General features: G+C 47.1%; 1 protein-coding gene across 1 annotated transcript in view; it reads left to right on the plus strand.

The window, feature by feature from the left end:
- The first annotated feature begins 579 nt into the window (after positions 1-579).
- Positions 580-25,192, plus strand: part of RPGRIP1 (RPGR interacting protein 1) — a 35,971-nt gene continuing 11,358 nt past the window's right edge. Inside the window, exons 1-19 of the mRNA XM_063137096.1 lie at positions 580-706; positions 2,388-2,447; positions 3,168-3,306; positions 4,692-4,999; positions 5,203-5,302; positions 7,979-8,013; positions 8,629-8,660; positions 9,757-9,812; positions 10,445-10,550; positions 11,256-11,279; positions 11,396-11,542; positions 13,529-13,602; positions 13,771-13,901; positions 14,797-14,933; positions 15,102-15,275; positions 15,813-15,930; positions 16,664-17,116; positions 20,778-20,947; positions 23,119-23,452. Of these exons, the coding sequence (XP_062993166.1) occupies positions 619-706; positions 2,388-2,447; positions 3,168-3,306; positions 4,692-4,999; positions 5,203-5,302; positions 7,979-8,013; positions 8,629-8,660; positions 9,757-9,812; positions 10,445-10,550; positions 11,256-11,279; positions 11,396-11,542; positions 13,529-13,602; positions 13,771-13,901; positions 14,797-14,933; positions 15,102-15,275; positions 15,813-15,930; positions 16,664-17,116; positions 20,778-20,947; positions 23,119-23,452 (2,686 nt within the window). The 5' untranslated portion in view covers positions 580-618. The remainder of the gene's footprint in view (positions 707-2,387; positions 2,448-3,167; positions 3,307-4,691; positions 5,000-5,202; positions 5,303-7,978; positions 8,014-8,628; positions 8,661-9,756; positions 9,813-10,444; positions 10,551-11,255; positions 11,280-11,395; positions 11,543-13,528; positions 13,603-13,770; positions 13,902-14,796; positions 14,934-15,101; positions 15,276-15,812; positions 15,931-16,663; positions 17,117-20,777; positions 20,948-23,118; positions 23,453-25,192) is intronic.

Below are 25,192 nucleotides of genomic sequence, written 5' to 3' on the forward strand. Positions count from 1 at the left end.
TGTGTTCTATTTTATTATTTTAAATACTTGTTTTGTATTTTATTCTTTTTACTATTTATAATGTGCCCAGAGAATGCTTGTTATTGGACGGATTAAAAATAGAAGAAAGAAAGAAAGAACATTGAAAGAGATAGAGAACATGTATGTGTTTAAATCCCTCCTAAAAACAGCCACAGATGGAGCAACCATCTTGGGAGAATTCCATAGGGTAGGGGCCATTACTGAGAAGGCCCTTTCTCTATTGAGCAGGGGGTTGGACTTGATGGCCTTATAGGCCCCTTCCAACTCTACTATTCTATGATTCTAGTGCCCACCAGCCTTACTGATCTTAGCGGTGGGTCAGTGAAAAGGGCCCATGGTGATGCTCTTAAAGCATGTGCAGGCTCATGTGGGTGGTCCTTCAAATAACCTGGATCCAAACAATTTATGCCGGATTTAACAGTTTGCCTTTTTCTTTTTCTTTGCTAATTGCCTTTCTAGCAGGAGGAATCATTTCTAAATGATCCCATCATGCTCAACACAGGAAACCCCATAATTAGTTTCTTCCAGAGCTCTCTTAGCAAGTCTCACTGTTGCCATTTCGTTTTCATTCCAGGTCACATTTCCTCCTTGCTTAGCATGTCGCTGCTTTTGTTGGACGAAACAGCGGGGGACCTGCCAGTCCGAGACACTAACCAGAAGCCATCAGTGATAGCAGCCATACAAGGTCAGGATTCTGCCGGGAAAGGGCGGTTTGGGAGGCCTCCCTGCTATAGTTCACTCTGAAATCTTCACAAAATGTGGGGACATCTAGAGCTAGATACGCTGAACAAGAACAGTTTTTTAAAATCCTTATTCTTTGTTGAGAACAGTTGACTTCTGCAAGTGGGATAAATTATACAAACCTGCACACTGACTTGATTGTTTTGGATCATTTCCTTACCCTTGTCATGCAGTGAAATGCACTATGCAGAACATTGAAACTCAACCCCATCCCCATCTCCTGGAAGTTCCCCCTTTGTTTAGCTTCATGGATTCCTTCTCCGGGGGCACATCTCTACATTAACGGGGAAAAACCCCGCAGCCTTACCAGGCTTTATTTTTCTTGAGTGTTCAGTATGGTCTTCTTTAGACGGTGACCAACGGCGAATTGAAAACTTCCCCTCTGAGCGATGCTATTCTGCTAAATGAAATGATGCCATCTAGTGGTGGAATTAAAACCATGATAATTTAAATACTGCATTATCTCTGTTTTTTAAAAAGTGAGATTACTGGGGGAAAGCATGGGAGACGTACTGGAGGTTGTCGGTGTCATATAAAGGACCTGCAAGCATCCCACAGTTGCCAGTCATGAGTGTGCAATGAATTGCTCATGTAGAGAAGCTATGGGAAACTGGTAAAGCTCTGTGATTCAGAGTTTTGCCAGATTTTTTTTTGACAGTATATTTTCATGTTTATCTTTGCCAAGAAAAGTAAAAGCTGCAATCATCCAGTTACGTAACCCCCCTTCTAGATACTTCATTCTGTAGTTGCAGCAATCGCAGTACTGTAATAAACACGGATTACTTAGTAAATAATATTTGCTAAGTATGCTGTGGAACTCAGATTGAAAATCCTATTTGGTCCTGTCTCAAAAGGTGAAGCTGTCATGGCTAACCCTACTGCCCCCATTTTGGGAGAAGGTGTTTCAGGTAATCAATCAGACTCAGATTTGGAACTAGAGGAGGTGGTGCCAGACACCAGCCAGCCTGTACCAGTGGGGAAGGAAGCTCTCACGGGCAATTCACCAGCTGGGAGTCAGCCCTCTCCAGAGCTTATCTCCTCAAGGCCAAATCCTACACACACAGTGGGAAGTGAGCTTTCTTCTGGAGGAGAGTGCCCCGACAAGCTAGCTGATGCTAGGGTCCACCGGAAGCTCAAACGCATGGAGTGGAAGGAAGGCGTGAGAAGGTCAGTCCGGCTAGAATTGTGCCAGAATCTGCCTCCTCACCAGGCTCTCTGAAGTTACCGGTGTTTGGGAAACGCTTCCTGTTCTCCTTGATCGGACAATTGTCTCGCTTAGTTTGCATAGTTCTGCCTAGGGGGAAGTTACCAAGAGATAAGACTCTTTTTAGGTGGAAGAGATGTTTGTTGCTTAATAAAAGCTTTGTGAATTACCTAGCAGGCCTCTTCATTTGCCTCCCATTGAAAGCAGGAGTTTTCAGAGAAACACGACAGAAGCATGAATCAAAGGCTTTAAATTAGGTGCAAGCAGAGCATAATTTTGCAGACACATAATAAAGGAATAGTATTATCTGTGCATTCCTGTTCCCTCCCTCCCTCCATGCAAACCACATGTGTACTTTATACAACAATGGGTTTCTATAATGATGATCCTATTCTCCATCTGCATATTTTCTTTACTGTAGATGTATCGTCTTCCGCTATTCTCCCCATGAAATCCCATGGACTGAAAATGTGGATGAAAGGTAGGTGATTAGAGAACGTGAATTATAAGCCAGCGTTTCATAGCAAGCCTGCCTTCATCCTAGTAAGCCTTCCACACGATCAGAACCAATCCTTCTAATAGCAGACTTGGGTGTTGAGTGCCGACAGACGCTGAGCTAAATGGAGTAACTGAAGAACAAGATATAGGTGTCGGTATGGTCAAGGGAACTACAGGCCTGTAGCCAAGGCTGGGCTGGCTCCCCTTTAATTTTCTTTGCCCTCCCTAATTTTTTATAAATAAATAATTAAAAACAGTCTTTAAGAGGCCTGCAAATCAGACGGATAGCCCCCAGAGAGCTTCAGCTATTGGTCAGTAAAAAAATGTAATAAATAAAATAAAATAAATACTTTTTCAGCACCCCCACTGAACATTTAGACTGGCTATGTATGAGCCTGAGGAACTGAGGTTTGAAGATGTATTGAAATTTAAAATCTAAGGGGGCCAAACAACCCCAATGCAATCCAATGAGAATTGAGCATGTTCAGCAGCCAGGGAAAGATGATGATATGTTGGCAAAGAAGAATGTAAATAGTATTCTGGAGGAGGGCATGACTTGGCAGCCAGAAACCCTGAAGAGGAGCCTTCCTGCTCAGAAGTGAGGATACACACAACTTCACTGAGGGTGGACACTGACTTCTCCCCATCATTTCCAGTCCCTGTAGCTGCTGCTGATCTTCCCTTCTCTCTTCCTTGACGCCAGGATCAGGCTCGTTGGCAAGGACTAGGCGCCAGATCAACCGGGTGAGCCGCACAGAGCTGGAGGATGGTTTTCTACGACTTCATGATGAAAATTTGCTGCTCAAAGAGTTCGCCCGGAAGCAAGAGGACAGGATCAAAAGGTATTGGGGAGTGGCAGATAGGAATTGAACTGTTGCTCGTTGTCAGAAGATACCTTTTTGTGTGGTCCATTACTCGTGATCAACTAGGTGAAATAATTGATCATCTTTTCCATTAATTTATCTATTAAATCTAGTATCTTACCGAAATGACTATTCCCACTCACCCCACAAAATAAGCTAGGGTTCAGCCCCTTGCTTTGGTTCAAAGTTAGATATGCAGAAGCAGTAATAAAGGAGAATGCCACTAAGCATGCAACGGAGGTCTTTCCCTCGCTGGTGAGGAACCAAAACCTGTCACCATAGTTTGTAACAGTCCATTATCTGTGATCAGTAGTAGCTTTTCCTCCTCTCCCCTCCCCGCCCCGTGGTTTTTGGTTCAAGTGTAATTATGATGTTCAGTCCGATCAATGGAACTATAAATGCTTGTCTTTAAAAGACTGAAGGAGCTGATGTTTTTCCTTTGCTCAATGCATGAGGTCTAACCCTGCATTCTGTCAGTTGGTGCTCTGCCATCAGGCTCACTATGCCAGGAGTGTCATAGTGACCTCTAATGTTAGAACACAAGGTTTGCAGCATTTACGATGGTAGATAGGGAATCACATATACCGTTTAGATCTACCGTTTAAAGTATGTGCTGTATCTACGCTAGCCTTTCATTGCATTCATCTTTTCTCTAGTCTGTGTATATTCAGTTCCTCTTTCAATCAAACCCCCTACGATTCCACTTTGAGTCCATCAACCTCACAGCTCTTCTTGTCATCCTTTCCAACTCGATCAGCAGTCTTCTAAAATGCTCTGTGCAGTGCCCAGAACTCAGAATGGAACCCCAAACCAATAGCCAGTGTGGTGTAGTGGCTAAAGTGTTGGACTGGAAGTTTATTTATTTATTACATCTATATACCACCCCACAGCCGAAGCTCTCTGGGCAGTTTACAACAATTAAAAATGGTAAACATTAAAAATACAAAATTTAAAAACCATCAAAAACATAAAAAACAGTATAAAAACAACAGTAACCATTTAAAAACAATTCTGGGGTCCATTAAAAACAAACTTAACGTTGTTAAATACTGTTAAAATGCCTGGGAGAAGAGAAAAGTCTTGACCTTGGGAGATCCGGGTTCTAGTCCCCACTCAGCCATGGAAACCCACTGGCTGACTTTGGGCCAGTCACAGACTCTCAGCCCAACCTACCTCACAGGGTTGTTGTTGTGAGGATAAAGTGGAGAGGAGGAGAAGGATTATGTACGCCACTTTGGGTATCTTGGAGGAAAAAAAGGCAGGATATAAATGCAATAAGAATAAGAATAAGAAAGGACTATTAGTGCCAAATAAAACCACACCATTCCTTCTGAAGACTGGGTCTTCTCTCCTTGCTCCTCCAGGATGGGCACCAAACTATCGAGGCTCAGTCACGAGCGAGCACAAGTCGACGTGAGACCCGGCAGCTGGTTCCGAAGCTCTGGCCGGAACCTAGATCTCGAGGAGGACCTGGAAGTGATGCAGGAACGGGTCCGGGACCTGGAGAAGCGTAACGAGGGGCTGAGGAACCGCCTGCTCTTCTACAAGCAGCAGCTGCAGCTGCAGGGCTGTGGCCGACATTGTCCATACGGCTATGTCTCTCCCAGGGTCGACACAGGACTTCGTCGAGCACACACCGCTGCTGGACGAGTTCCTGAGAGACTACGAAAAGGTCAGAAGAGCGTGGGGGCGCTGTGTTCCTCACTGGGGATGTTCTAGGCTAAGCAACACTTTCAGCTTATGAAGGTTATCACGGCAGGTCTCGTTTTAGGAACCATGTGGACTTTTCATGGACTCTGCTAATGTTGTCGCATTCTGTGACGAGGGTTAAGGGCACCTGTAATCCAATTCGTCGTTTTCTTTCTTGCTCGACAGGGATGCGGGTGCACGGGCCAGCGGTCAGACCAACTCACACAGCCCCTCCCAGATACGGGGATCATGTCCTGGAGGGATCCCGAGCGGAAACGGAGAGACTGTGAGTCTTGCCTGCCCATCCTAGCTTGGGCTATGGGGTTCCAGGTGCAGGCCCAGGGAGTACAAGGACTAACTTACCTTGCTGACCATGTGGGTTGTCCCAGGGCACCGGGCTGAACCCCTCTCAACCCAAGGTCCAAATTCCATTTTGGAGAAGTTCTCGGGATGGGTGGGATCAAATGCAAAATAGGTGGAGCCAAAATTACCACCATATATTAGCTGAAAGCTCTTACTGCTAGTAATTTAAACCTTAGGAGAGGTGTTTCAATCTTTTAGAAGGGGGGATGTACAAAAGGCAGAAAACCACCCAATGAACTTATGGTTGGGGAAAGTACTGTAGGTTGGGCCATGGCTGTCTGGAGAACTCTGGAGGGTTGGATTTGGCCCTGGGCCTGATGTTGTGCACTTCTGTCCTAGGGGGACAAAGTACCAGTGTGAGATCCAGTATGATGTGATAGTTAGGATATTAACCTGGGATGCCCAGGTTCAAATGATATCAGCATAGGAGGCTCTTCATCCTGAGTCAGATCATTGAGTCATCAAGTCTATTACTGTCTATTACTGACTAGCAGGAGGCCTTCCAAGATCTGGGCTAGAGAGAGGTTGTTCCCAACCATGCTACCTGATCTCCCCCTTTGAATGGGGGATGCTGGGGGTTTAACCTAGAACCTTCGGCTTGCAAAGCAGGGCTTTTGTCCCTGATCGATGGCTCCTCCCCTTTAATCCCTTCCCAGCTGTGAAGCTCATTGGCTGACTTTGTGAGGATGAAGGGGGTGGAGAGAGAGAGGGAGAGGGAGGGAAGAAAGAAAAGGAGAACATCTTGTAGCCACATGGTCCAGTGCGGTGTAGTGGCTAAAGTGTTGGACTGGGAGTCAGGAGATCTGGGTTCTAATCCCCACTCGGCCATGGAAGCTTACTAGGTGACTCTCAGCCCAACCTACCTCACAGGGTTGTTGTTGTGAGGATAACATGGAGCAGAGAAGGAGGATTATGTACGCCGCTTTGGGCTCCTTGGAGGATAAAAGGCGGGATACAAATGCGATGATGATAATGATGATGATGATGATGATGATGGAACCAGGAGAAACCCTATAGCAAAGGCAGGCACCTAAAGGGTAGATTCTACTCCCCGCCTTTGTGCTTAAATATTGTTGCCCTAGGAGGAGGGCTTTCTCCACTGTGGCACCCCGGTTGTGGAATGGGCTCCCCAGAGAGGTCCGCCTGGCGCCTACACTGTACTCCTTTTGTCGCCAGCTGAAGACCTTTTTATTCACTCAGTATTTTAACACTTAATTTTAACTTAAATTTAAATTTTACTGTTTTAACAATGTATTTTAATTTTATATCAATTTTGCTGCGTGGTTTTATCCTGGTTGCGCTTTTTATACTGTATTTCGTAATTGTGCTTTTAACCTGTTGGTTGTTTTATTGTGGTTTTAATTTTTGTGAACTGCCCAGAGAGCTTCGGCTATTGGGCAGTATAAAAATGTAATAAATAAATAAATAAATTGCTAGGATATACAGTATATGTAGTAAATCTGAAAGAAGTAGGTGCAATGGCAGTGTCCCATCCTATAGAAAGTGGACCTGGCCACAGTCATTCATCCCATAACAGAACTGGCTGAATAAAGCAGACTGATTCCAGAAAGTGAAGGACTTGGGAAACTTTACTGAGTTATAAACAAATAGTCTCCCAGCTAAGTGGACAGAAGTATAACACAGCAGAACAGATCAGGCCAATATTTGACAGAATGAAATCACTACTATTACAAAACATATTGAACATGCTAGTGTTTTTATACACAAGAAACCCAGGCTAATAATATGGACCTCATCAGAAGGATGATGGTGTGATGACGACATTCTCTCAGACATACCAGGGAGTGCCAATAATAGTATCATCTGTAAACCCACAAATCCAATCTCATTCTACTTTGCCTCTCTTGACTACCTAGGTGGTGAGGAGCTGTAGCTCAGTGATACAGCACCTGCCTTGCATGCAGAAGGTCCCAGGTTCGATTGCCAGCATCTCCAGGTCAAGTTAGGACAATCTCCTGCCCGATACCCTGGTGAGGTGCTACCAGTCAGTGACGACAATACAGGATTAGATGGACCAAATGGGTCAACTCAGTACAAGGAAGCTTCCTCTGTTCTTATGTCTCATCCCAGTAGTGCCTTAAGCAGTGCTGTTGTCAGTTTTGGAGGATCTGGCTAGCAGAGGGAGACAGGGAGACTCTTGCCACCGTGTGAGCAATATGACAGGGCAGAAGCAGTGAACGCTCGTTATACACCAACGGACATCTTTGCTGAAGTGAGAGCGAGCCTTGGGTTCTATTATGCTGCAAAGGCAGTACCATTCTCAGCTGGGCAGGCCCTTAAAGCAAACTGGGCCTTGGCAAATGCCCCACCGTGACGATCTGTGGCGCCCTCGTTCTTGTCTTGGTGCTGCAACACCAAACCAAATACATGAGGAGCATTGACTCCACAAGGTTTTAATCCCTCCTGTCTCACTGTAGGGACTTTTCTTTATGTTCAACCTCAGTGCTGGAAAGGGATCAGCCCTTTTTTTAAAAAAAAAAATAGCCTGTATTTCACAAAGTTTTAATGTATACAAATATTATGCATCATCTTCTCTCCTTCCTATTTCGCACTCCTTTCACTTTTCTCTCCTTTGCAGAACCCACAGCCTGGTGCTGGCAGAGTTATTTATTTATTTATTTATTTATTTATTACATTTTTATACCGCCCAATAGCCGAAGCTCTCTGGGCGGTTCACAAAAATTAAAATCATCATAAAACAACCAACAAGTTAAAAATACAAATACAAAATACAATATAAAAAGCACAACCAGGATAAAACCACGCAGCAAAATTGATATAAGGTTAAAATACAGAGTTAAAACAGTATAATTTAAATTTAAGTTAAAATTAAGTGTTAAAATACTGAGTGAATAAAAAGGTCTTCAGCTGGCGACGAAAGGAGTACAGTGTAGGCGCCAGGCGGACCTCTCTGGGGAGCTCATTCCACAACCGGGGTGCCACAGCGGAGAAAGCCCTCCTCCTAGTAGCCACCTGCCTCACTTCCTTTGGCAGGGGCTCACGGAGAAGGGCCCCTGTAGATGATCTTAAGGTCCGGGTAGGTACATATGGGAGGAGGCGTTCCTTCAAATAACCTGGCCCCAAACCGTTTAGGGCTTTAAATGTCAATACCAGCACTTTGAATCGGGCCCGGACCTGGACTGGCAGCCAATGAAGTTGTAAAAGGACTGGCGTAATGTGATCTCGCCAGCCAGTCCCTGTTAGTAAACGGGCTGCCCTGTTTTGTACCAGCTGAAGCTTCCGGACCGTTTTCAAAGGCAGCCCCACGTATAACGCATTGCAGTAATCCAAACGAGAGGTTATCAGAGCATGGATAACTGTAGCTAGGCTATCACTGTCCAGATAAGGGCGCAGTTGGTATATCAGCCTAAGCTGATAAAAGGTGCTCTTTGCCACTGAGTTCACCTGTGCCTCAAGTGACAGTTCTGGATCGAAGAGCACCCCCAAACTACGGACCCGATCCTTTAGGGAGAGTGCAACCCCGTCCAGGACAGGGCAAACATCACCTCGCCGGACAAATGAACCACCCGCTAACAGTACCTCCGTCTTGTCTGGATTGAGTCTCAGTTTGTTAGCCCTCATCCAGTCCATTACCGTGCCCAGGCACTGGTTCAGAACAGTCACTGCCTCACCTGGGTTTGATGAAAAGGAAAGGTAGAGCTGGGTGTCATCCGCATATTGATGACACCTCAGTCCACATCTCCGGATAACCTCCCCCAGCGGCTTCATGTATATGTTAAACAGCATAGAGGATAAAATAGAGCCCTGCGGAACCCCATGGCTTAGGAGCCACGGCACAGAGCAATAATCCCCCAGCACCACCTTCTGGAATCGGCCATCCAAGTAGGAGCGGAACCACTGCAACGCAGTACCTCCAACTCCCAGCTCAGACAACCTATCCAGAAGGATACCATGGTCGATGGTATCGAAGGCCGCTGAGAGGTCTAGGAGAACCAACAGGGTCGCACTCCCCCTGTCTCTCTCCCGACAGAGGTCATCCCACAGGGCGACCAAGGCAGTTTCCGTTCCAAAACCAGGCCTGAAACCCGATTGAAATGGATCTAGATAATCCGTTTCATTCAAGAGTGCCTGGAGTTGTCCTGCAACCACCCGCTCAAGCACCTTGCCCAGGAAAGGGATATTAGCCACCGGCCTGTAGTTGTTAACATCTTCCGGGTCCAGATTAGGCTTCTTCAGGAGTGGTCTAATTACCGCCTCTTTTAAAGAGGCCGGCACCACTCCCTCTCTCAAGGAGGCATTTACAACCTCCTGGACCCAGCCGGCGATCCCGGGCATTTCACCAGGGATCCTGGTGAACTGGATCCTGAGTCGCTGAGTTCCACCCATGATAGAGAGACCGACCCAGAAAGCATCCGGTCCCAACAACGTCACCTGGAGGCCCAGGGACGCCGGTACAGCTTCATTCTCCACCTACAGTAGCTCAGTGGTTTTGTTCCATGCTTACATTGACAGGGTGTTTCCCCCCCCAGTCTGTAGCCATGTTTTAAGGCACTTTTAATTCTGTTCTTATAGACAGAGTCTAATTGGAAACAGGATTCTTGGATGTTAAAATATGAATTTCAGAGCTTGGTTTTAGACTGGCGAAATGAAAGCTTTCTGAATAATAGGTTCACAATACACCTTTTCAGAGAGAGAGAGAGAGAGAGAGAGAGAGAGGCCGTAGCTAGACCTAAGGTTTATCCCAGGATTGTCCTGGGGTCAAACCTGTTCATCTAAGTGCCACACAGGGCATCCAGCGCTCAGGCAGGGACGAACCCAGGATGATCCTGGGATAAACCTTAGGTCTAGCTACGGCCAGAGAGAGAGAGAGACAGACAGGCAGACAGGCAGAGAAAGCACAGTGCTGAGGAGGATTATGTACACTACCTTGGGTTCTTTGGAGGAAAAAAGGTGGGATATAAATGCAATAATAAAAAATAAGAAGGGGATGGAGAAGTGGTGGTTGGGATCATATCTAGCACTGGCTGCTTTCTCCAACTCAAGGCCAACATGTCTGCCCGCTTTCTTTGCTTTGCTCAACCAGAGCTGCCATCCAGGACAATGTTGCATTGATCCGGCTGCAGAAGCTTTTAAGGGCCAAGAATTCAGAATTGGTGGTAACCAAAGCCCAGTTTACTGGCTTACGAGAAGTGAGTCCCACTATCCTTTTTGAAACTCTTATACCGTCTGCTCTTTATGCTGAATTGCTCATAACTTTCAGGTTTCTCATCCTAATAGTCTTCAACCTTCTTTGTTTCCTGGTTCCTTTCTTGTTCCCTGGCTCCCTCTTTGCTCCCTGACTCTTCCCACCTTGTTCCTTCCTTTCAATCAAATTTCCTATCAGTTGCCACCTTTCACTCCCTTTCCATGCTTTGAAAGAGCTGAACTCATCCTCTCTATTCTTCAAATCCCCTCCTTGCGATAGGCCATGCCCATCATATCAGCCATTTTGTGAATGGGCAACCGCCCACCCTGTCATGGCAGCCATTTTGTGAGAGCACCCATAACACTCGCTCAAAATTCCACCAAAATGGTTGGGGACTCCATAGCCTATGTTTCTGGGTGTCATTCATAGAGATAAGAAAACTGGGCCGGGGTAGAAAAATTTGGGGGAAACTGGTCTTTTTCTGTCTTATTTCAAGAACTGTTTTTGTTTGTATCTTGACCAGATATAAAAGAGGGCAGGGCTCCTGCAGCATTAACTGTTGTGATGAAGAGGGAATTTCACCAGGTGCTATATGCATATAAATGACACCTGCTGAAATTCCCTTTTCTACACAGATACAGGAGCTCTGTCCTCCTTTCCATATGGTCACCTTACCCCCATTAATACAGCATTTTGCTTTCCCTCCTAGGCTTACGAGACTCAGCTCCAGCAGGTAACTCTCCCTAGTTTTATTTGCTGGGAACCCTGGGAATTGAACTCAGGTCTCCTAGGTGACCCAAGGCTCTAGATCTCCTGACCTGCCTTTCCTTTCTTGCTTACTCCCTCTAGAACCAAGAGGCATTGAGGACAGCTAGCGAGGCCTTGCTGGCTCAGGTTGAAGAGCTCAGTGCCCTCCTGAAGGAAGAGAACCAGAAGGTGGTAGCACTGGAGAGTCAACTGGAGATCCTTTCTCCATTGCAAAGGACCCTGAAAGATGTAAGGAGTCTCTGAAATTCCACCCCAGGACAGTACTACTCTCAAAACTCTCCCTTTTCTAAACTCACTCTACCTTTGGGGACCTCTCTAGTCCACACCAACCATTCTCCAGGCCTATCTAGGCCTGAAATGCAAGTTCTCCAACGCAGGCTCCCTGAGGGTGGTTCTACGGTTTGGCAGCTCAAGTAGGGTGGCCACATGGAAAGGAGGACCGGGCTCCTGCATCTTTAACAGTTGTATTGAAAGGGGAATTTCAGCAGGTGTCATTTGCATGCATGCAGCCCCTGGTGAAATGCCCTCTTCATCAGAACGCTTAAAGCTGTAGGAGCTCTACTAGAGTGACCAGGTACAAAAGAGGGTGTTGTAATTGGCTATAAGTATTTTGTTTAAATTGGAGATATGACATGGATTTGTATATTGATGTGATAGGTTATGATATGTTTACATAGTTTGAGGCAGTGTAACATAACTTGCCAATAAGAATAAGAATATATATATATATATATACATACACACATACATACATACACACACAAATCTATTTAAACAGTTTTTATAATTGTTTGGTTTTTTCCTATTTGCGGTTGGAGGGTGTCTCACCCCAGCTTTTGTTGCAGGTACAAAAGAGGACAGGTCTTTTCTCTTCTCCCAGTTATTTAGCATATGCTGAGTTTTAATAAACCCCCATATCTATCGTTAGGTCTGGCTAAGAGCTCAAAGAGCCAGTGTGGTGTAGTGGCTAAGGTGTTGGACTGGGAGTCGGGAGATCCGGGTTCTAGTCCCCACTCGGCCATGGAAATTCACTGGGTGACTTTGGGCCAGTCATAGACTCTTAGCCCAACCTACCTCACAGGGTTGTTGTTGTGAGGATAAAATGAAGGGAAGGAGAATTATGTATGCCGCCTTGGGTACTTTGAAGAAAAAAAGGCGGGATATAAATGTAATAAAAATAATAATAAAGTTTTTTAAATGAATGCTGTCTTTGTATGCTATCTGGTTTTTACATTTTTATGGTTTGAAATTTTGTATATCGATTTTAATGTATAATGTTGTAATATTTTGTAAATTGCCCAGACAGCTTCAGCTATGGGGCAGCATAGAAATAATCATAATCATAATCATAATAATAATGTTAAAGATACAGGAGCCTTGTCCTCCTTTTCATATGGTCACCCTAAGCCCAAGGTATAGCAAAAGTTTCGGCTGGAGGTGTTAAGAATGTGTGAAAGCAATATTGCAGTGCAAAAATGATTAAGAATCCCTTAAGACCGTAAATGAACACTCAAATTCCTTTTGCGTTATATACTGTGTGTATGTCTTATAAATGCTGTGGGCATCTGTTTCTTAACTTTGTCCTTCTCACAATCTCACTTGACCCGTTTTCAAACCAACATGCTGTTTGTTAAGCCCTTTAAGTAGAAACCACCTCTGTAAGAAAAGACCTAAAAATACCTGAAGGAAATTTGCTATGTTGAACAATGCTTGTGAAATCATAATGGAGCTCTGTGTAGAAACAGTGTATACTAAAAAGAACTGACAGGCATGTTCAGAAAATTGCTTTCTGGAAGTAACAGGGTTCTAATCTTGAAGGCTGAGTTCGTAATGTATTTAACTAGTAGTTCTCATGGAAAAGAGACTGTCTACCACACACTATTAAAACCATAACTGTTCTCCGGCCGCTCTCCTCTCTCTTTTTGGGGTGCTGCCCACAGCTGTGCTAACTCTGTTTTGCTGCGGGAAATAAACCTGTTTGCTAGTGTCCCACTGGTCTCGTCAGTGCCTTGGAAATCCACGAGAGAGGCATTGGCCCAGTGGACAGACACCCACTCCCCCCAAAAAGGATCTACTGCATTTCTGTCATTTGGCCTTCGAAAGATCCAAACGTTCCTATATTTATAGTTGTGAATCCGGCAAAACGGATCTTTGATCGGCCTGTTCCAATCTGATACTCAGGCTGAGCTAGGATCCCATCTGTTCCCTTCTCAGTTTCAGGAGAGAGTCCGGGACCTGGAGACAGAGCGAGATTTGCTGAAGGTGGATTATGATAAATTGTTGGAGAGGTGAGGATGGGTTGATGGGCAAAGATAAGCAAACCCTGTGGCCTTTTCAAGTTTGTTTCCCTACAAAGGCCGCCACTGCTGTCACCTCCCATAAAAATAGAAAAGGATCTTGGGACACCTGAAAGATAATGGAGAATCCTTCATTTTCCTCGCCTGTGTGTCTTTTAGCTGCATGAACGCTGCTCAGCAAAACCTGGACGAGGTGCCCCAGAAGGACAACATCCCTTGCTTGGAAGAACAACTCAGCTCAGCCATAGCAGAGAAGAAAAAGCTTGAAGAGCAGTTGGAAAAGGAAATTGGTGAGGAGTGAGCTGGAGGCTGCTTTGAGCAGGATGATGAATAGACTCAGAGCTTCTCTACACACAGGAAAAATCCTGTGCCTTACCAGGGCTTTCATCCTTGCAGTGTTCCCACCATTGTGATGCACTCCTTCACACGTGACCATGGGATTTGTTACCTTCTTGGAAAGGGCCCCATTGTGTTTTAATAAGACAGCACCCTAGTGGTGGAGAGAATCCTTCATATCTGGGTAATACCACACTATCTATGTTTTTTTTTAAATGCATGATTTCCAGGGTATAGCGCAAGAGGCGTCCTGGCTATTGACGACATCATGTAATGGACCCGCAAACTTCCATGAGTGGCCAATCACAAGTGTGCTATAAATCGCTCATTTAGAGAAGTTCTCAATGAATCAAAGACCCAAAGTATCCCATACATTTTAATACATTTGCATTTTTTCCTCTTCCTTCCCATCCCTCTTTCCTTTTGTGTCGTGCCTTTTTAGATTATAAGTCTACGAACAGGGACTGTCTTGTTTTTATTGATTGTATTTAAGTCACTCCAGCTGAGAAGCGGGATAAAGATGCTTTAAAGAAATAATAGGGAGTTTACTTTGGCCCCTAATGATGGAAAGGATCCTTTTAGGAAGTCCTGGGAATTCCAGCTCTCTCATATAAAATTCCAACTCATTGTTGCTGTTATTATTTTATCTTTTTTTTATACCCCCATCCTCAGACATCATTTCTAATAATAATAATAATAATACTATGCACACCTTTGAAGTTGCCTGCTATTTAGCAATAAGACTGAGTAAAAACAAGGGTGTCATGTGAAAGGAATTGTCAGGTCCATCATAAACATGACATATGGCAATCTTATGCTTCCTCCCATGCTTTTGTCTCTTCCCACAAGGTCGGAATGAGGAATTGAAACAGGAAGTGAGCCAGCTATTGCTGGCACAGTCCCAGGAAGTTGACTCCTCGCAGGAGAAGGTGGCCATCTTGGAAAAGCAGACTAAAGAGGGAGAACTCCAATCCAGACTAATCCAGGTAGCTGTGGGCCACTATTTCAGGGAGGCTTGGTTCAGACAACACGCTAAACCATGCTGCTTAACCACAAAATGGTTAAGGGAATGCATTATGGCATGGTAGTCCCTAACGTTTTGAGCCCCGCACGTTTTATTCCTTTAGTTTCCCCCCGTACTTTCTTCCTTGCAGCCCCTGTACATAGAAAGACTCGAGCAAGAGACTGAGAATGAAGAGGCGTCTGCCCAACGGAGCCTGAAGCGGAAGCTGCACGAGACAGAGGCCGCCCATGCCGAGACAGTTCTGGAGCTGGAGAAGACCCGAGACATGCTCATTTTGCAACATCGCATCAACCGGGACTACCAGGTGAAACAAAGAGATAACCATCCAGCAGTTGGGATAATAGGGGACTTGGAGGACTTGGCGGTGGGTACAAACAAAACGTGATACTCTGGAAAAGTATCCCCTGTATTCTGGTCTCTAGGGTCAAGCTCAGCGGAACCAATTATGCGAGTCTGCATTTCAGTCAGATGGGCACAGCACCAACTGGCTAGCACCCATACCATCATCAAGAAATCACACTCCACGTGCCTAGAATACCCTTCCTCAATGTGCCGTCCTCCACATGCGTGGGACTATTGCTCTCATCGTTCCCAGCTATAACAACTCTCACCATCTAGAGGGAGGCTGCCCCAGAGCCATTTTGCAGCTTTGTAAGCTGGGAAGGGGTTCAGGGGAGGGGGCTGCCGGATCTTCTTCAGGAGCAGCAGAATGCAGAGTCAAGGAACCATTGAGCAGCCTGCCATGAAAGGTAGTGAAGAAGTGAGAGATAAATATGTGCCGTAGTTGAGTCCGAGACTGACTGTATTATTGCATTCTCTTTGGGGCGTTTCCTGGATTGAGGCGGAACTGGAGGGGGCGACGCTGCAGGCCGGGCGGGAGAAGCAGGAGTACGAGGAGAAGCAGCAGCAGATGGCTCGGCTTTTGGACCTACGTAGTGCCCGCATCCACCATCTGGAAGGTTCGAACAATGGAAAAGGACCTCCTCCGTGTGGTCCTTTGCTCTTATTCAAAGGGTTGTAGGTCAGGAGTGCTGAACCCCTTTCAGACCGAGGGCCAGATTCCATTCTGGAGACACTCTCATGGGCCACGCTCCAGTGGTGGGCGGGGCCAAAAATGCTAGAAGTATACATAAACTTCAGCAAAAGCAGACCACATATCCAAATAAATATCCATTCGCAGGTGTGCCCACCCCATCTGAGCGAAGCCATGCTAGCTGGCACCTTTAGGCATAGCCCCTCCCAAGTTGCACCTCTAAAGCACCCCTGAAGTCCACTTCAATCGCTGAGGTGGGGCTGTCCCACAGCTGGGGACAAGTGACAGGTATATAACTCTGTCCCTCGGCCTGCTAATCCCTCCTGGTTCCAATCTGTATGGACTGCAAAGCTATGTGCTGGTTAGAGGAGTCTGCCCCTAGTGGCTAAAGATGTTACTGCAGCTACAGAGACACATTAACATCAAATTGAATTAATGCATTTTTAAAACAAAATAAGCCTGGCATACACACCCAGAGGGACTCCTTGGTATGCACGCCGATTTTCAGGTGTCTAGATTTCACAGTCTTGGGGCTATGGCACGGACAGACAGACACACGTAGTCGTTTCTTATTATAGGGGTGTGTGTGTGTAGACCTCAGTGAGCAGCTCTGGGGAATGGGCTTTTATGGCTACAACTTCTTCCTTCCCCCACCCCAGAGCAGTTGAAGGACGTGGCATACGGAACCAGAGCGCTCCCATTTCTACCCAGTGAGGGCGACCCGTCCGTGAAAGCAGACCCTGACAAGACCCCGCGACTGCGGCGTGGGGAGAACGTCTTCGAGCTGCACATCTCTGGTGTGGTGCTATCGGCCGAGGCGCTGCGGCTTCTGGGGGACCCGGAGCCCCTCACCTTCTGCACGTACTCTTTCTACGACTTCGAGACCCACTGCACGCCAGTGGTGTGCGGCCCCCGGCCCCGCTACAACTTCACCTCCCAGTACGTGGTACGGGCCGAGCCTTTATTCCTGCAATACTTGCAAGGGGCCACGTCTCGGCTCGACCTCCACTTGGCCTCCGCCGTTGACCACACCACCCTGGCCTCCTGCTGGTTGCGTTTCGGCGAAGCGCTGGGCAGCGGTGAACAAGTACATGCCACGGCGGTGTTGCACGGTAAGAACTGCCCCGCTCTCCTGCCGGCTGTGGAGGGGATAATGGATGTTGTGTCTAAAACCTCTGGAAGGTGCCAGGTTGGGGAAGGCTGAGGTAGAAGATGTCAGGAAACACCTTCAGCTGAGCCACTGTCAGATCGAGGGCACAATACTGAAATAGATGACCCAGTAATCTGATGGGCGGCCTCACGTCATGGGGGTTGTCAACCTCCCTCACACACATTTTGTTGTAAAATGTTACACCCTTCTTGTACCCATCTCTTTATCCATGAATAGGGTGACGCTATGAAAAGGAGGACAGGGCTCCTGTATCTTTAACAGTGATAAAGAAAAGGGAATTTCAGCAGGTGTCATTTGTATGCATGGTGAAATTCCCTCTTCTTCACAACAGCTAACGCCGCAGGAGCCCTGCCCTCTTGATCAGATACAAAAGAAGGCAGGGCTCCTGCAGCTTTAACTGAAGGGAATTTCACCAGGTGCTGCATGCATAAATTCCCTTATGCATAAATAAATATACAACTGTATATTTACAACTGTTTATGATACAGGAGCCCTGTCCTCCTTTTCATATGTTCACCTTATCCATGAACAAGACACATGATCAAATAAAAATGGCTGGCCCTGTCGCGTCTTGGTTTGACCTAAAGGTTAAAGCCTGACCTGGGAGTATTTATAGGAAGGGAATAAAACAGCCTCTCTGTCCACTGTGCACCTATCAGCAGGTGGCTACCTGGCTTCTCAGGCAATTCAACAGGAGAGGCCTTTCTGCATTCAGGTGTTTATTTCCATTGATCTGATGACACAGATTTGCATTCCAAAGAGGTGTGAAATAGCTTGAGGCACTTAAACTCCCCACCACCACGAATTGGCTTCTTCACAGCAGGGAGCCCTCAACTTGGGGAGGGAGGAGCAGAGGGGAGGGGAGAGACAATCTGAAGCTGAAATGCTTTCAGCATTGTAGTTCCCAGCAAGGGATTAAGATTCATAAGGAAAGGAAAGGAACCTCTCGTGCAAGCACTGAGTCATTACTGACTCTTGGAGGGACGCCAGCGAAAGCTGGCATTTTCTTGGCAGGCCTTATAGCAGGGTGGTTTGCCGTTGCCTTCCCCGGCCATTATTACCTTTCCCCCAGCTAACTGGGTACTCATTTTACCGACCTCGGGAGGATGGAAGGCTGAGTTGACTTGAGCCGGCTGCCTGAAACCAGCTTCCGCTGGGATCAAACTCAGGCCGTGGGGAGAGTTTCAGCTGCAGAAACTGCTGCTTTCATAGAGTGACTATGTGAATTCAGGCCTGCTAGCTATCCAAGCATCAAAGACATTGATCTACATGTAATCTCATCAGCTAGGGACAACTTTAAATACCAGAGTAGGCTCAGTGAACGCCCCTCTCCTGATCACTGGTTCCGACTTGAACTTTTCGCCCGTAAATGCAGAGAACTCTGCAGGATAAGTGTCAAGGTTCCACCTATGACCTGGACCCCGGGCGCAACTCCTTAAGGATCTCTGCCTCCTTAAAAGTCCCACCTTCCTTCTTTTACCTTCTCTCCCCCCCACACACCCACCCCGTAACGTGGGTTTTGGGGTGTAGACGTGGAGTGAGCGACACTCCAGATGCTTTAGATTTAACACAACAGTTTACTAGTAAAGTAAAACCAGCAACTTACAACTAAAGGTATTTTAGTCAATAAAGCTGAGTGATTCAGAAGGCATTAAAATAAAATAAAATGCAAGTTCTTTTACCCTAAGCTGCTTCTTTCTGCTCCTGCTATAAGCGCTGGTCTTTCTCTGGCTGTGGTCTGTCTCCTGGCTGGCTCTCTCCCTCTTTTATAGAATCTTCCCCCAAAACAGAAAGTAAAGTTTCCACTTTGAGGAAATGAAACTTAATTGGAGAAACAAAACTACTCTTCTCAGGGATACTACCCCAACAGGAAATTCCAGGCTTCTGTAGGCCTCAGACCTTCACAGGGCATCACTGTCACTTCCGCTTGATTTGATGTCTCTCCCTGGGTGACAAACCCAATCACCCTCAGAATCCTCTAGTTCTCCGGTTGCCACTATCTCTGCCAGAGTGTGTGACATGAAGCCTTATCTTGCAGAAGATATGAAGCTACGCTCTCCATTGCCATGTAATCAGTTGCAGAGATAAACTGCGCCAGGTTCCCAGGCCTTAAGCTTTCCAGGACCATACTGGAGTCTAAATCAACCCTCTCCGATTTGGAATCAGTCCGAGATTCTTCAGCGTCAAGGCCCTCTGTGACACTTGGGCCAGTCCGCGCAGTGCCAGGCCAAAATGCCGACGCAGATAAGAGCTGAGCTGGGTAGCAAAGGGCATTGCTTTGATCGAGTAAGCGCAGCTGTGCTTTGCTCTGATTGAGTAAGCGCAGCTGCGGAGCAGCGTGTCCTGAAGAAGCCGGTCTGAAACCAGCCACTTTTGCTTATCTCTTTGGGCAGAGTGCCCAGACTGGGAAGCACGCCAAGAAACAGCAAACACAGCAATTAAAGAAGTAACTAATAAGGTGTATTGGTCACACAGCTGAAACAGAAATACATAGAGCAATTGCTGGTTGCTTACGCAAAACACAAAGGCAGTCCATAAAGCATTCCAGATGTCAGTGAGGGTACGAGAGAGTCACGAAAATCCATAAGCCAGTCCAGATTCCAAAGGGCAGGAGAGAGTCACGAGGTCCAAGAAGTCCAGAGTCCAAAACGATACAACACGGCAGGAACACGGCACGGTCACGGGTACACGGTCCAGAGCTTCTCCCAGGCAAACCAGATAAGCTCTGACAATTTCCTGGTCTGCAGACTGCTATCTAAATACACCAGCTCAGCCTCACAGCTGTTCCTTGTTCAGCTGGCGTTTATTAGCAATCCGCTTAGATCGACGTAACGCCTCCTTCTCTGCCCTTTGCTGTTTGAACGAGGGCACGTGTAACAAGTCTGTTTGCTCCTCTTCTAAGTCTGCACTGGATGAGGCCTCTGCTGGCTGTTGATCAGCCAAGCTGGTACTGGGTCCCGCCTGTGGCTGCTCATCCCCAGAGTCCTCATCCTCAGACAACTCACCATTCCTTACACAGCGTAACTGCTCAGAATGACAGGAAACAGCGACAAAGAGTGAGCTGACTGAGAAGAGTGACGTCAGGAGGCCAGATTTCAAAACCTGATGGTCAGCTGATCACAGTCCTGGAACTGGATGGTTCTTCTTAGGTCTGCAACAAAGCAGCCTTGGGAATGGCCATCCAAGAAGCCATATGTACATCCTACCCACCAACATTTAACAGGTGGGGAGATTCTTGCACTCTGAACACCCCTATCCTGTCCCCAAGAGTCATTGTCCTGCAGCGATTTTACAGACGAGAAACACGGAGGCTGAGAGAGAAGTGAATGTAGCAAGGGCGGCCAAGGCAGAAATTTTTATTTTTTACTCGCAATTTTACTTGCTATTGTTAAAGGATTGGGAGTCAGAAAGCCTCGCTACTGCAGATCACTCCACAATCCACCCCTAGATCCGGGACTACTTCCTGCCTCTACATGTATCTCCCCCAAGAAGCAAACGGGGACAGTGTTTTACCCACGATCTTGTTATTCTCGCCACAACCTCCCTGCCTGCCTGATTCCCCCCTGCCCGTCCGCCCCCCACCTCTGACCACTCAACTCTAGGTGCCAGTGGTGAGGATTACGGCCTTCTGGAATACTGGGTGAGGCTTCGCTTCCCAACAGAGCAGATTCTGAGGCTGTACCGGCAGCGAGCCAAAGCCCTGGGCTACCTTTCTGCTGGAGTGCCACGAGCCACGGTGGCCCGACGGGACTGGCGACTGCAAGACGAGGGGGTGAGGATTGAGGAGCCTGTGTCTGGTGCAAAGCGACATCTGTGCTCACGATTCTAGTCATCCTGGTTACCAGGGTGGGGCGGGATGGAGAAAAACGAAAAACGAAACAAAACCAATATAACAAAAACCCAACTCAGTGCGACCGATGGAGAATGAGTCGGCAGATTCAGCTAAGAAGCTTTGAAATGAGATGAGAATCGGAGCTCCAACTTCCGTCTGCAAAGTGAGGCCTGCTTGTTTCCTTGCCACGCTGAGCTTACAACTGCACGCTCATCGGCATAGTTCGATATGAAGCCCACCCTTCCGCAAAGGCTGAAGCATCGGAGCATCTAAAACACACGTAGATCTCTAGCTTCAAAATGGGCCCAGTGCCTGGCTTTGGTGGACAGCTCCCCCGGTGCCAACGCACACACCCCCAACCCCCAGTGTCCCTGCAACCACTTGGGCCGGCCAGGCGACAGCAGTGCTCCTGCTGCAGGGTGGCCTCTTCCTCCCCTGGGGTGGCTAGTTAGTTGACCTAGCAGCAGCACCATCTGGGTAGGACTTAGAGGCAGAGGTCTGGGGCCCTACTCAGTGGAGCAAGCAGGAGGGGCTTCTGCAATTGCAACACTGCAGCCATACCACATTCTGACATAAATGTGGAAATATGCATTGCCAACCAAAGCATGGGTGTTGAACCTCTTTCCCTCTGAGGGCCGCGTTCCATTTCTAAGAAGATCCCCGGGGCCGCATTTCAGTAGTGGGTGGAGTCAAAAGCCAAATAGGGCGGGGCCAAACCCCCCCCAAAAATATACAGTGTCTCTTAGTTTAAAGCTTCTAATGCCAGTATCTAAAGCTAAAAAGAGAGAAATTTCAACCTCTTAGAATTGGTGGAGTGGGAGGAACTGTACAAGACGGAAAACCACCTAACAGAGTAAAGGGGATTTTGTTTTCTGGGGAACCCTGGAGAGCTAGATTGGGTCCTGAGATCTGTACCTCCAATCTCAAGAATGCACACAGCGCCTAGGATGTAAGCAGTGAAGGCTGGCGGCTCCTATTTCAGTGGGTCTGTGAATCTGCTCTGGGTTTCAGTCAGAGTGCCAAAGGACCTATCCAAGACACTGAACTCAGTTTGGGCATAGAGTTCAGCACCTTGGATAGCTCCTTTAGAGTTTTGACTGAGGACTCATCTACACCAAGCAGGATATTCCACTATGAAAGTGGTTTGAAAGCGGTATATAAAAGGCAGGAGCCACACTACTGCTTTATAGCTGTATTGAAGTTCACTGACATGGGGCCCATTGACACATATCATATACCGCTTTCATAGTGTTATATCCTGCTTGGTGTAGATCTGTCGTGGGCCCCAACAGTTGTCAGTGCACTTCAGTCCAACTATAAAGCAGTAGTGTGACTGCTGCCTTTTATATACCACTTTCATAGTGCAATATCCTGCTTGGTGTAGATGAGTCCGGAGACTCAGAGCGGATTTACAGCCCCAGTGATGTTGGAGCCGTCAGCCTCCCCTGGTTCAATCCTTAGCATCTTGGCCCAAAAGTATCTTATACAGATGGGGGTGCGAAAGACCCTCTACCTGTGACCTTGGAGGGCTGCAAGTATTCAGAGTTGGCTGGATGGGCCAGTGGTCAGACTTGGCACGGCATAATTTCATATGTCCAGAATTTTAAGTCTGATAGAAAATGCAAAGAATCCAGTCCATGGATCAACAGGGGATCCACGAAGGTTAATGAACTGGAAATTGCAAGGAAGCAGGTTTTGGCTAACTCTTAGGAGAAACATCCTAACCATGTTCAGCAGTGGGGGAGATTCCCCTGGGAAGTGGTGGAGTCTCCTACGCTGGAGGTGTTTACATCTGCAGATGTTCCTCCAGTGCAGAGCCTACGTGGAGCGAGGGGCTGGAACAAATGATCTTTGAGGTCTCTTCCAACTCTACGATTCTAAAAAGCTGGCTTCTGAATCCAGTCTTTAGGATCCATAATTTCTCCACAGGCTCAATTAGATGCCATCTTTATTACCTGTCTCGAAATGCCCCTGAGCTCACTGAGTCATGAGGTCTTGGTAGCGATGCACAAGCGCATCGCAATCAGTCCAGTGTGCAAAGCACGTGGCAGTGAGCAGGCCAGGACAGTGTCTTTGTTCCTGCTTCATGCTGTCCTCTCTTTGCCTGGCAGGTCCCGGGCGCAGGCTGGAACGAGTGCTGCGTGCGCATCGAAGGCTGTGCTGGCTTGCGGAGTCGCTGGCTCAGCTCACAGCCCAGTCCCTACGCCATGTACCAGTTCTTCACTTTCCCGGACCACGACACCATTATTGTCCCTTCGAGCAACAACCCCCATTTTGGGGACCGGCAAGCCTTCGCTTTGCGCATCACACCGGAGCTGCACCATTACCTGTTCCTGGATAGCTTGTGGGTGTATGTCTTTGATGATGAGGATGAGGAACCTGGCAGCTATCTGGGTAAAGCCCAGATCCCACTTCTGCCACTAGCACAGGGACGCAGCATCACAGGTGAGTCAAACGCACCCTCCAGTCTCTGAGTATGCTAAGTAGACCTGAGCATTTGAATCTCTTATCTCTGCCCGTGTTTTCCCAAGCTGACTCCTACCAGGTAAACCCTCTTGATCTAGGGATTCAGGGGTCAGTTCAGTTCCAGGTACATCAACATAGACCTCTTCCGGCAGGCCTATCCAGTGGGATTTTAGGATGCTTTTAGGATGCATTTAAGATGCTTTTTAACAGTGTATACTATGTTTTGAATCAGTATTTGATGTATGTTATGCTTGCTGTTGTTCCCTGCCTCAATCCAATCAGAGAGGCAGGTAAGAATTATTATTATTATTATTATTATTATTATTATTATTATTATTATTATTATTATTATTATAGACAGGCTCACTAAGGTATTTATTTATTGCACTTACATCCCACCTTTTTCCCTCTAAGAGGGTCATCAGATGAGCATTTTATAGCACACTCGTTACAGGCCATTTATGTATATTCGCGGGTCCTTTTGACGATGACGCCGGCCTCCCATGCATCTCTCGCTCCTTCTGGTCTTTTCTCAGTACCAAAAAAAGACCCGGAAAATCCAACTTTTGGGGGGGTTGAAGCAAAACATGCCGCCATTTCCTGATGTTTGCAGGAAAAGCAGCGCAATAAAAACGGCCACTGAATGAGCGTCGTGGTCATTGTTTACTTCCTCTTTCTTCCCCTTGTGAAGAAAGAGGAAGTATTGTGGGGCAGAAGCAGGGTGGGGGAAGCAACAGTAGGGAAACACAATTTTCCCCCATTGGATGACGCTCTAAGGAACCCAAGGCGGCATACATAACCCTCCTCTCCATTTCATCCTCGCAACAACAAACCTGTGAGGTAGGTTGGGCTGAGAGTCCGTGCCTGGCTCAAAGTCACCGAGTGAGCTTCCCTGGCTGAGTGGGGACTAGAACCCGGATCTCCCGATTCCAGTCCAACACTCTAGCCACTACACCACCATGGGTTAAGGTGTAAAGCTCCGTTTTCAGAGAGGCCATCCATAAAACCTTGACTATGTAGTAACATGACAACATTAGAGCCTCTTCTAGAGCTGGCGTCAGAACCTCTGTCCCAGGGATCAAGTCCATCCTGTCCAGTGTCCCAATCAGGCCCTCTGGAATTCCCCAGAAGGCCCCACCCCCTCTTCCTCTACCCCTTCCCCTCCAACCATTGATCATTTCCCAGCTTTTCCCCATTCTAAAAGCTTGAAATGCTCCTCCCAAGGCCACACCCCTTTGGCCCCGCCCACCACAGGAGCATGAGCTCCTCCGAAGTGGAATTCAGCAAAGAGTTGAAAGAGGTTCAACACCTTTAAAGGCGCAGCTACATCTTTCTTTTGTTTTTACCCTAGAAAAGGCACAGGGACCCTGATCCAGACTGGGGCCCTAGCGGGGAGGGGAGGAGTGCTTTAACCCTTTCCCCTCCATGCTATGGGTCTCAATCCAGGTAAGCCTCCTCTAGAGTAAAAATGAAAGTGTTGAGCCCTGCTTTGCCCGCCCGCCCCAAGAAGGGAGAAAAAGGGCTGTGAACTTGCTCAGTCACAGACGGCACACCACACGCAGGCTGGCGGTCAGACAGGTCACCTGGGTGCCCTCTTTCCTCTTACACAGAGGTGTGTTGGATTGCTATTTAAATTATGCCACTCTTTCTAAATTTGCATCGATACCTATCCGTCAGGAGGTATAAATTGGATGCAAAACGGTGTCACTGTTTTTGAGG

This window comes from Elgaria multicarinata, chromosome 11, assembly GCF_023053635.1.
Source record: "Elgaria multicarinata webbii isolate HBS135686 ecotype San Diego chromosome 11, rElgMul1.1.pri, whole genome shotgun sequence".
In the NCBI taxonomy this organism is placed as follows: Eukaryota; Metazoa; Chordata; class Lepidosauria; order Squamata; family Anguidae; genus Elgaria; species Elgaria multicarinata.